Source organism: Boleophthalmus pectinirostris, unplaced genomic scaffold (assembly GCF_026225935.1).
Source record: "Boleophthalmus pectinirostris isolate CB_2022bp ecotype Guang Dong unplaced genomic scaffold, ASM2622593v1 HiC_scaffold_15, whole genome shotgun sequence".
NCBI classification, from domain to species: domain Eukaryota; kingdom Metazoa; phylum Chordata; class Actinopteri; order Gobiiformes; family Gobiidae; genus Boleophthalmus; species Boleophthalmus pectinirostris.
The window spans coordinates 14525177-14537543 of NW_026571070.1; the positions used below are offsets into that span (position 1 = coordinate 14525177).

Sequence of the window (12367 nt, forward strand, 5' to 3'; positions counted from 1 at the left end):
GAAGGAGAAGAAAGAGAATCATGAGGAGAAGGAGGAGAATCATGAGGAGGAGGAGGAGAAGAAGGAGAAGAAGAAGAAGGGAAAAAGAGACCTAAAAATATAGGGACAATATATTAAGAGATTAATTCAGAGGTAAAAAGTAGTCATAATATTATAAATATATAAAAATTAGGTCTGTTTGGTAATGTAAGTTTTAGAGTGGACTGGCTAATTATTATTTTATTATTTTATTAAAGGTGCACTGGGTTGCATTTCTAGTGGAGGATACAATATATTTTTGAAGTCATACCATGGAACATTTCAGGCAAAACAATTACATCTTCATGGTGGATCCTGTACCAGAAAAGTTAAGCAATGCACCTTTAATGTTTGAGTGTAAGATAAACCATAAAGTATGTTTAAAAAAAAAAAGTTGCACGAATAACACATTAATTAATTACTTAAAGGATTATGCAAACATGTGTGAATGAAACAAAACACAACTCCAGGTAGGTTTTTCATAAGTATAACATGCTTAAAGTTCACAAGAGTTAGTGTTGCATAATATAGCATGTATAAGCAAACACTAAATAACTAATTACTAGCCAACTCTGCATCTCCGAAAGAGGAAGGATGGAGAGGAAAAGAGCTGAGGATGTAGGACATAGGACATAGGATGCATCAGGAAAGAGACGAGAAGATAGCGTGAGGACACTTGACTTGCGTGACTGCAGCTGCCACTGTCTGTCACCTTTATTTAACAGCGACACTTTGCAGGACTCCCTCGCTCGCGGTTCATCTGTCTCTGTGTGTTTTTATTCACTGTATGTCACCACACATTCACACCAGCCTCCTGCCTCCTCCTCCTCTCTCTCAACATCGATCTGATTGTTTTCGCGAGAGGGGTTTTCGCGTGTCCGGCTGCTACTGATCAAGCCCTGACCACATGGTATTGAATTTAGTACAATTTATAGATGTTAAACCACAAAGTAATAATAAGGCATTGAACTCATTAAAGGTCTTAAACATGAAAAATAGAACAAGTTCATTTCAAACATAGACTTAGACAAACTTTACTAATCCGTGCATCATTCGTTTTTCAAAATAAAACCAAAAATAAGAAAACAAAAACTATTTTCTTCATTATTTGTCTCCAAAGCCAAAATGAAAAAACGGATAACGTTTTTTTTTTCAGATTCAATTCGATTTTGTGTTTAAATGAATAATGGAAAAAACAGATAACGGCTGCCTCTCCTTTTTGTGACTTAAACTGCAATGCCAGACTGAACCAGGACTAAACCAGGACTAAACCAGGACTGACGGGATGGGCCCAGAGGTGCATCCGCATAGCCTGTTGGGTGATCAGGACTGAGATCAGGACCAGACCGGGACCAGACTGGGACTGAGATTGAGACTAAGACAGGGACTGACACCGAGACAGAGACCGAGACCAGACCGGGACCAGACCGGAACTGGGACCAGGACTGAGACCGGGACTGAGATCGGGACCAGACCAGGACCAGACCAGGAATGGTCCCAGAAGCATTATCCGTTATCCGTTTTTTTCATTGTGGTTTTGGAGACAAATAATGAATGTTTTTTTGTTTTCTTATTTTTGGTTTTATTTTGAAAAAGGAATGAATGAATGATACATGGATTTTTATTGATCCATATGGAAATTATTTGGACACAGTAGCTCACACACAGCACATTATAATATAGTAACAAAGAGAAAAATTATAAATGGCAATTCTAAATTCTAAATAAGTAGCTAAAATATCAAGACATTCAAGAATATATCATATCAAGACACATTTGCAGTGGTCCAGTTATTTTTGCATTCCAAGCATCCTAATTATTCACAATGATGAGTTTACTATGCTGGGTATCATCATTATCACAATTGTGGGCACAAAAAGGACATTAGTAGACTGCTGCAATAAGATGAATTAACCAAATTTATAGACGTAAAACACAGAATACTTGCTCAAAGGCACAACAGCATTGTGGACAAACTGAACTGGGACTGGACTAAAGCCCAAACTTTTCTTTTGCCACTAAACCTAATGTAACATGAACCAAAGCACTGCAAAAAGTGAATATCTGGTTGTGTTGAAATAACTTGAACTCGGAATCTGGATTTGAGTAATTTTGACTGGGTTGGATCTCAGTCTCTTTTAGATTTATTTGCTTATTTAAAAAAATGATTTCAATGTGTTTCTGTTTTATTACAAAAGAATGTAGCTTGAAATAAGAAAACAATAGGTCAAAAGGTGAAGAGAAATGATCAAAAACTCAAATTCTCTTAACTCAAAGTGTAATTTGAACCCTTATTTGTGCGTGTACAACTGTTTGAAAACCCATGCGTTATTACAGTGAATTAAAACTGTAACTGTTCATCTGTGCACCGTGCGATGAGCAGTGATGTAAATGAAACATATCTGGGAAACACACACATGAATAGATGATGAGGCGGGGGAGAGCGGAGGATGAGGATGAGGAGGAGGTGAAGAGGGGGTGAAACATGGGTGATGGAGGGTGAGGGGGTGTAGATGCAGATGATGTTTGACAGACAGAAGTGGCACATCCACGCAGAGGGCAGCCCCAGACACAGAGCCCATCACAACAGAAGATACAGACACAACATACAGGCACGATACTAATCTTTGACTTTAAATGTTTACTTGTTTTATTGTCAAATTCTGTTATTATTCAGTACTTTCTGTTTTTCAGTGTGCTATATAAATAAACCTTGACCTTGACCTAAACTCTAGTCTATTTATTATGAATTATATGCAATCTAATATCTCTGTTTTTGTTTAGTCATATTCTGTTTTTAATCTATATTTTTAAGCACTTTGTGGCAGTACTGTCTGTTTTTAAATGTGCTTTATAAATAAACCTTGACCTTGACCTAAATTCGAGTCTATTTACAAAGAATTAGATGCAGAGCAATACCCTTGTTCTTAATATTGTGTACTGTCTCTTCTTCTTCCCACATTTAAAGCTGCACTGAGTAGCTTTTCTGGTGGAGGGTCTGCCACCTGCTTGTTTCCAATGGAGATGGTATTATTGCTTAGTATAGCTTTCACTGTATGGCATCACCAAGCTTGAGTTTAAGGTCAGATCTGTGGAGAGGCAAGCAGGTGTTTGTTACCAATAAAACCACCCAGAATTAAATAAATGAGAGATAAATATGTTCAATGCTGTAGTGTGGAACCACCCAGAGAAAGCCTCAATATCTCCATGGAGACAAGCAGGTAATGGACCTTCAACCAGAAAACTTCCACAGTTTTTAAGGTAGTCTGTGTCTTTCTTTTACAACATAGGAAAACTTATAACCATTTATTTTAGTATAGGCAGCCAACAGTGTATAAAAGTGATTTGATATAGTGTAATGTTTATTCCTTTAGTCAAATGTGTCAATACATGTTCGCAATCACGGACAAAGCATTATATTTGTGAGTTATATTTGGTTTATGTGTGATAAATTAAGTACTGGTTATTGCAGCCAAAAATATAAAATTAAACAGTCTATTAAACATATATTTTCAGCAATCAGCATGCGCTCAAAACATGCTTTTGTTTGGACTTGATGTCAAAATTCTTGTTAGCCCCAAAACCCTGCAGCCATTCCTAAGTCATAAACATGTCAAAAGCTCCGTATATTTCCCCAGTACACCTGATAAAAACTATGAGACCGTGTTTAGGAACTACAGACATCTGGTAACAGCATGTGGTGGGCCAATGCAATATTACATACAAAGGTGGGACTTCAGTATATCTAAGCCAGCGGAAATATGACGATAAAAAGCTAGAGAAAATCTTTATGGAGTGGCTTATATGAAACTAAAAACTTCACGGTGATGAACAGTTTTTGTTAACTTAACGATTTAAAAGTCCTATATTACGCAAAATTGATTTTTGTGAGCTTTAAAGGGACTGTCCGGAATTTTGGACATAGAACCTCATTTCCTAGTGAGCCAGAGTGTTGGAGATGTGTGGAGACACTTTTTAAAATATTTCATTCAGTCCTTGTTTTTGCAGAGGTCGCTCGTGCTAGGCTAGTGCATGTCAATGGCCATAGTTAGCCTGCCATTAAAAACAGTCTTACCCACTCCACAAAACACAAGAAGCAAATCTGTAATAATGCAACACTGTCAATGTAAATGTCTTGATGTATTGATAGAATAATGTTTGAAATAAAACTAATCTCACATTGCATGAATCGTCACATGTTGACGGACTATTTTCTCAAATATCACTCCGCCGCTGCCAAGCTTTCGATCAAGAAGTACAACTCGCTGCTGCTGCTCAGACATAAATCCTTCAAATTTAAGGTTGGTTTTACTTCTCAAATTATTCCATCGACAAAAACATTCACATCGACAGTCTGGTGTAATAATAGATTTGCTTCCGGTGTTTTGTGGAGTGGGTAAGACTGTTTTTAGTGGCAGGATAACTATGGCTATTGACATGCACTAGCCTAGCACCAGCGACCTCTGCAAATACAAGAACTGGATAGAATATTTTAAAAAGTGTCTCCACACGTCTGGCTCACTAGGAAATTAGGCCCTATGTCCAAAATTCCAGACTGTTCCTTTAAGTAGTGTTATAATGTTGTTACCTAACCAAACACAGACCTGGAGTTGTGTTTTGTTTCATTCACGTTTGACTAACCCTTTATTATCAGTCCGTCTACATCTCCAAAACTCAAAATGCTCTGTTCCACCTTGGGATGTCATGAAATGATAGTTTTCAAATTAACAGCTACTTTTTACCTTTAGTTCAGTAAAGATTAGCAATTCTAAGGCTGAAATAATTAATTAAAAACACAGTGGAGCACATCCTGTATTACCTCATTTTCAGATTTTGAAGAACTCAGCCTAAATGTGCAGGATGTGTGTGTTAAATATGTGTGAATGAAACAAAACACAACTTCAGGTATGTTTTCGTTGAGGAAACAGCATTATAACATGGATCAGAAAATAGTGTAATAGTGTCTTAATCTAAAAACAAAAGAGCTGTTTATTTAAAACATCTCATAAGCATAACATGAAATATTCCGCTAATTTTCCTATGTTCTGTTTCTTTTTTCCCTCTCATTCCTGACATAGTGGAGTGTATAGGTCATGGAAACACACACCTGCTGCTACGGCAACAACACCCCTGGCTCCTATAACTACCGCCCCGAAAACTCAAAGCTTTGACTGGACAAACCTTGGGAGACTCTTTGCACGCACAGTCTAAAATCAAATATACTGTATACTGGTGGTACTGTGGGGCAGGGGGGCAGGTGGAGGGGGGGCAGGGGGCAGTATTTGATTGTTTTGGAGCAGATCTCTTTCCTGTTAAAACCAGATGAAAGCGGAGACGATCAGAAGGCTATGAGAAACAATGAGCTGTTGCCACCGGTAACAGATACATCCTTCATATGTTCACGGAGCGGTCCACAGGGAATAGAAGTAGTAGAAGCAAAAATGTGGGAATGTTTTGTTTACACTGTTTTAAGGGGAATTTGGGATATGTATTAGAGTTTATGGTTCATAGATATTTAAAATTAAAGGGTTCATATTACACTTTTTCTGATCTATGTTACAAAGTTGTTTCCTCATCAAAAACATACCTGGAGTTGTGTTTTGTTTCATTCACACATTTTCACACACCAATCTTGCATATTTAGGCTGAGTTCATCTGTTTTTATACTCCAAATACACTTCCACTAGAATCATTTGGCTAATTTCAACCCTGGAATTGCCAGTAGTTTTCAGTTTAATAGCTACCTTTTACTGAACAAAAGGTAAAAAGTAGCTGTTAACTTGAAAACTACCACTACATGACAAAACACAGATGTACACAGACTAATAATGCAGGATGTGTGAACTGAACACAACATTGTGCATGTTTTTGATGTGGTTGCTCACTAGAGTCAATTTTGCACAATATAGGGCCTTTATAAAACTCAGTCGGGATAATAACTGGCATTTACAAACATCATAAACATATTTATTTAACTTTTTATTGCATGATTAAAATACAAAATAGTATAACTAACGCAATAGTCGAAAATAGGTGTGTGCAAAAATAATGACATATTGATATATAGTATCGTGTAATGTGATAATACAGTATCGATATCATGGCCTGCTGTATCAATGTATCGCCAAGAGTATTTTTGGGAATATTTTAGCGAATTATTTTGTGACAGTGCTACATTTTGTTGCTTGTTTAGAGGGTGAAAAGTCGTTTGTGCAACACATTTGACATTTTCACTGATGATTAAAATGTTTGTGTTTCATATGAACTTTGCACAAGCATTGGTTTAACAAAGACTTTTAGAATCACAGCCATGATTTAGCCATTACTTTTTTATTAAACCGTACCAAATTGATTTGAAATATATCGCATCGAATCAAAAGTGCACTATAACGAGATATGTATCGTATTGTGGCCTATGTATTGCGGTATGTATCGTATCGGCAACTTCTTAATGATGACCCAGCCCTAGTCTGAAACAGTGGTTCTCTGTTTTGTTGTAACACACTGATTGAATTAACTAAAGACTAGATTTAAATTCATTCTAACAAAAATAAAAAGTAAGACTAAGACTAAACTAAACCCTGTAACACTATAGTTTGGTGTCCAGTCTGAGTGCCACATATATAGACAGGCTGATTATGAATGAGTTGATTATGAGAAATTATTAAGATAGGAGGACAATAGTTATTTCAGGGATACAATTTTTTAGGTTAATTCAATTGTGATAAAGTATAATTGAAGTATAATATATCTTACATATATCTTTACACAAACATGCTTTTAAGATGCACATGTAACTGTTATTTCCTGTACCCTGCTCCTTCAGCCATAACCTGAATCTTATAGAAACCGCGTACATGCAACAATGAGCAACATCGCATCAGTGTAATGGGGATTTATGTATGTATGTACCTGTCAAACATACAAGCAACAATCATACCATGACATGCAATCATCTATGACATCAACTCAACCCCCTCCTCTCTCTCTCTCTCCCTCTCTCTGTCCCTCTCTTTCTCCCTCTCTCCCTCCATCCCTTCACCACAACAGCTAATGCACATCCGCCCACCAGCCAGTCACGCAATGGGAGCTTACAAAGGCCTGCACAATGAATCACAAATCAATATGGAGGTAATGGCTACAGCAATGATCAATATGACAAGAAAATACATATCACAACAATACAAAGTTCTCCATTTGGCAGAAATTCACTCTTATTAACTATTTATAAAGGCTAATTGCTGCTTTAGCCTTCTTTAGTCTCAGTTGAAGGGCTCATATTACACTCTTTTCTGATGTATATTATAATGTTGTTTCCTCATCAAAAACAAACCTGGATTTGTGTTTTGTTTAATCCACACATGTTTAACACACAAATCTTGCATATTTAGGCTGTGAATTTAAGGTAAAAGGTAGCTGTTAACTTGAAAACTGCTATTTTGCCACATTTTGAGCTTTGGAGATGTAAACGGGCTATTAAACCAGAATTACTCAAACATGTGTGAATGAAACAAAACACAACTCCAGGTATGTTGTTGATGAGGTAACAACATTATAACATAAGTTAAAACTCACAAGAATCCATTTTGTATAATATAAAGGACTAGGGCTGGGTATCATCAAGAAGTCGCCGATATGATAAATACATACCTTGCTACATAGCTCACGATATGATACATACCTCGATATAGTGCACTTTTGGTTCGATACAATATATTCCAAATCGATTTGATACGGTTCAATAAAAAAATAAAGGCTAAATCATGGCTGTGATACTAAAAGTCTTTGTTAAACCATTTCTTGAGCAAAGTTCATATGAAACACACCCATTTTAATCCTCAAAACAATGAAAATATCAAATGTGTCGCATAAATGAGTTTCCTTCCACTAAACAAACAACTAAATTGTAGCACTGTAACAAAATAATTTAGTAAAATAAACCAAAAACTACTCTTGGCGATATATTTATACAGCAGCCCATGATATATACTGTATCATCACATTATATAATATGATATTTCGATATTTCAATATTTTTGCACACCCCTACATAGGACCTTTACCTTTGACCAGGATATTAAAGCATTTACATTTTTGTTTTAATTTAATTGAAATAAATTTAAGTATAGTTATCCAAGACTGCATTTTGTATCACTTTTATCTAGACTTCTCCATAGACTTAACCTGTTTTTTCAGTGCTGATATGATGATATGATGCTTTTAAATCCCTATGGCATGATCTGTAATTATGAGTTATTGTGTAATTATGTTTCAGGTGTAATGCTTTCAATGGAAAAACAGCAGTCTTTCCAGGGATTTGATGTATTAAGCCTGATGTAAATTACATAAAACATTAGATTTACTATATGCAGGCCTGCTGACAGAAATGGCCCAGGGCAAGAAACCTCACATGGCACTTCCTCCTCTAGTATAAATTAATACAATGAGGTTCCAATTCAATTCTAGGCCCATAAAACCCAAGCGCCCGGGACAATCTGCTCTTCAGTCCTAGTGTTGCTTTACTTAGAGCCAGTGATTAGTAGTGTAGTCCTATTTAAGACATGGTTTAACCTTTGTAGACCTGGTATAGTCCTGTTATAGACCTGGTTTAGATCTAGTGGTACTTGTCCTTTTCAGCATGCAGGCCTCAGACGATAATAAAAAAAATACTTTTACTTTTCAGTCCAGCTCAAAAATGTAGTATCTGCTCTCAAATGTAGTGAAGTAAAAGTAAAACATATCTACTTTAAAATTCACTCAAGTTTACTTTTCTGGTTGAGGGTGTGAATGTTTTTTTTCTCATGTAAATCATTGTCATTGTCATTGTCATTGACTTTGTCTGGAATGTTTCACAGTATGGCATTAAACCTTTTTATCTTTATGAAGACCAAACCAGACCAAGTTACAGGTCAGATCTGAGCTATAAAACCACCAGTAATTTAATAAATGTAAAGTAGATCTGTTTAATATCACATTGTGGAACATTTTAAGAAGAGCAATGACATATCCATAGAAGAAAGCAGGTGACAGACACCAAACCAAAAAGTTATATAGTGCATCTTTAAGTACAGTAGTTTACTACTTTTGCTTCATTACATTCCACCACTGCCCTGTGCAAATAATCTAAAAAACAAAACAAAAACAACAACAACAAAAAAACAAAAAATGTAATTTAAATTTTCAGTATTTTGTTCTTTTCGTGACATATTCTCAATGGTTCCACTTCTCAACTGTGGGCAGACTTCATACAGTCAATTACATGGTTCACTGGTCACCCTCTGTCTATGCATGAAACATTGACCGTCTCACCCTTTTGTGTCAAAGCTTTGAACTGCACGCGTGTATCCCCGTCCTTATGCAATCGTAATACGTGTGAGTGCCTCCCTAACCAAGCCATTATACAGGGACCAACCGCCGAAGCCCAAATTGCTCTGTTGTTCTAATTAATGTTGACAGCGTGGTGTGTTTTTCTCACCATCTTCTGCTCACTTTCACACAGATGCCCTCCCACAGACACCACACTTCATCAGCTCTGACACTCTGATCTCGCCCCCCGTATCACGCAACACCAGCGCCCGGCAAAGGGGGTCACTACAGTGGGCAAAGGGCACACACGCAGCCAGCACTACAATGGAACACCCCCCCTCCTCTCCTTTCCTCTCTATACAAGAGCATGGGCCCTTCCTATAGCATACTAAAGACTATACCATTGGGGAATATAGAATGATTAGTGAGTAAGTAGTAAAAAAATTATTATTGTTCAAAGTTAAGGACGTGAGTAATGATTATTTCAGTAGCTCATTAGTCAAATCTTCATGTCTCATTTTGATTTAAAGCTCCATTATTATGCAAAATTTACCCTTGTGAGCTTTAGGCCAAGTTATAATGCTGTTACCTTCTCAAAAACATACCTTGAATTGTGTTTTGTTTCATTCACAGATGTTTGAATAATCCTTTATTATTAGTTTGTCTATATCTCCAACCTTGTGATGTCATGAAGTGGTAGCTGTCAAGTTCAAAGCTCCCTTTTACTTTTAGTTCAGTAGAGATTGGCAGTTCCACTGTTGAAATTATCCAAATGATTCTAGTGAAGATGTGTGGACTTTGCAAACACAGTGGAGCTTTTCCTGTATTTCGACATGACATCACAAAGTGGAACAGTGTGTTTTCTGTTTGAGAGGAGAACTCAGCCTAAATACGCAGGGTTTGTGTGTTAAACATGTGTGAATGAAACAAAACACAACTCCGTGTCTGTTTTTGATGAGGAAACAACATTATAATATAGATCAGAAAATAACATTATGATTTAAAATATTATACTTTTAAAAATACTACTTTAATATCAATCAAAATACCCTGTTTAACTAGTAGTATAAATGTATAGTTCCTTACTTCCAGGAGGAGGCTGCTCTCGTTCACAATGGAGCCCATGGGGGAGCTGTCTTTCCTGGGTTCATGGTTGGTGTGGATCGCGTGCTTTCTGGAGCTCTTGTCTTGGTTTGCTGTGACAAAAAAAGATAAAAAAGAAATGTGAGGAAACTTACATAACACTAAACATGAATTAAACACACCTTAAAAATAGGGTCATATCAGAACAGGAAAAACAGAGGAAAACAACAGGGCCAGTGATCAAAGTTCATATGGTGGACACATTAAGTGCATTAGAAAGAGATCTCCAGTGGCTCTGCCCTGGTGCCAGCAGATATCGCGTGCCGTGACTTCAGAAACAAGACAAAACCATGTGGGGTTTAATGACTTTACAGGGCAGCACAGTCACACAATATGAGATTTAGATTCAGACAACGCACAACAATGCAGATTACTACTACTACTACTACTACTACTACTACTACTACTACTACTACTACTACTACTACTACTACTACTACTTCTACTAATACAAATACTGTTACTACTATTACTACTTCTGCTACTACTACTTCTACCACTACAAATATTGTTACTACTACTACGACTACTACTACTACTACTACTAGTACTACTACTACTTCTGCTACAACAACTACTGTTACTATTACTACTACTACTTCTGCTGCTACAAATACAAATTTTTGGCTGTTCAAAAGGAAAAATATTTTGTTAAAAGAGAAAAAAATCACTCATCGCTCTTAAACCCATGGATAGTTTTAAAATATGTATAAACAACTAAACAAAACAAGGCCTTACAATTTTCAATTTCATTAAAATAGTTATTTCTAGAGATCTGTTGTTTAAAAAATAAAAATATATAAGGAAAGTAAATGGTTTGTAAGTGAATTAAATGATAGGAGAACAATTCTTTGTCCCACAATGGGGGAATTTCAGTTTTGCAACACAAAGTACAAGAACAACAATAGAATAAAAAAATTAAAAGTATGAACAATATAACTCAATATTATGACTCGTATTAACTCACATTATTATTTATTATTATTCTAACTGCATTATTGTTGCTTTGTTGAATATATAAAATGTTTTATATTGCATTTTGAGCTACTGTGTCCAAGTCATTTCTCTCACGGTTCATTTAAGATTGTTAAATTGTTGACTGATCTAAGCTTATCACATTCTTCTTCTTATAAAACCCACCTGCAGTCACTTGTATTGGTGGCGCCTACACATTAGCGAGTACCTCAAGCCCAAGTTAAAGTGTGGCGTGCCCTGACAGTCACATGTACATGGCCATGGCGTGTACATTGCGTGTTCAATTCATGTTTGCGTGTTTCTCTTACGGCGTGCTGTCAGCCTGCATGCATCTCCCTCCAACAGATCAAGCCTTCACTCACTGTAGCAGGCTCGGATTAGTCACGCAATATATAGCCTCATTACAGACAAACTACCTAAGTGTGTATACATAAATGGATAGATGCACGTCTCCTCTATATTCTCTATGCATTGAGATCTACAACATGCCCCGCCCCTTTTTATCCCCGGCCAATCAGACACTCCGTCCTCCCCCCATTAACCTTTGGCTATCATTGGTTCACTATACGACCCCCATCTACTCATAGTCATCATCAGATTTCTTTGTTCAGATGGCAGGCGATACGTGAGGGGTTTCGTGACACAAGAGGCGTTAGTCTTTGCTTAACTCAAGTTTTCATCACGCAACCCAGCAATTAAAACTTTAGAGTAATGTTAAAACAATACGGAACCAACAGATAATAGAAAATAGGCCCAGCATGCCTTGGCTAACTTATAAAGAAACAGAAATAGCTAAAAGGATGTAGACGTCTGGGTGAAAAGTAGGTTTACATATGCTCATATCAAACGTACTTACAATATGGCGTAGCAGGTAGAAGCAATTCAATGGAGAAATAACATAGAAGATGGTAAATGATTTGTTTTG

The 12367-nt window shown here is 36.6% G+C and overlaps 1 protein-coding gene across 1 annotated transcript in view; it reads right to left on the minus strand.

Annotated features, from left to right (window-relative positions):
* The window catches only part of ahrra (aryl-hydrocarbon receptor repressor a), a 113450-nt gene that overhangs the window by 18241 nt on the left and 82842 nt on the right, over positions 1-12367 (minus strand). Inside the window, exon 4 of the mRNA XM_020930618.2 lies at positions 10411-10520. Within this exon, the coding sequence (XP_020786277.2) occupies positions 10411-10520 (110 nt within the window). The remainder of the gene's footprint in view (positions 1-10410; positions 10521-12367) is intronic.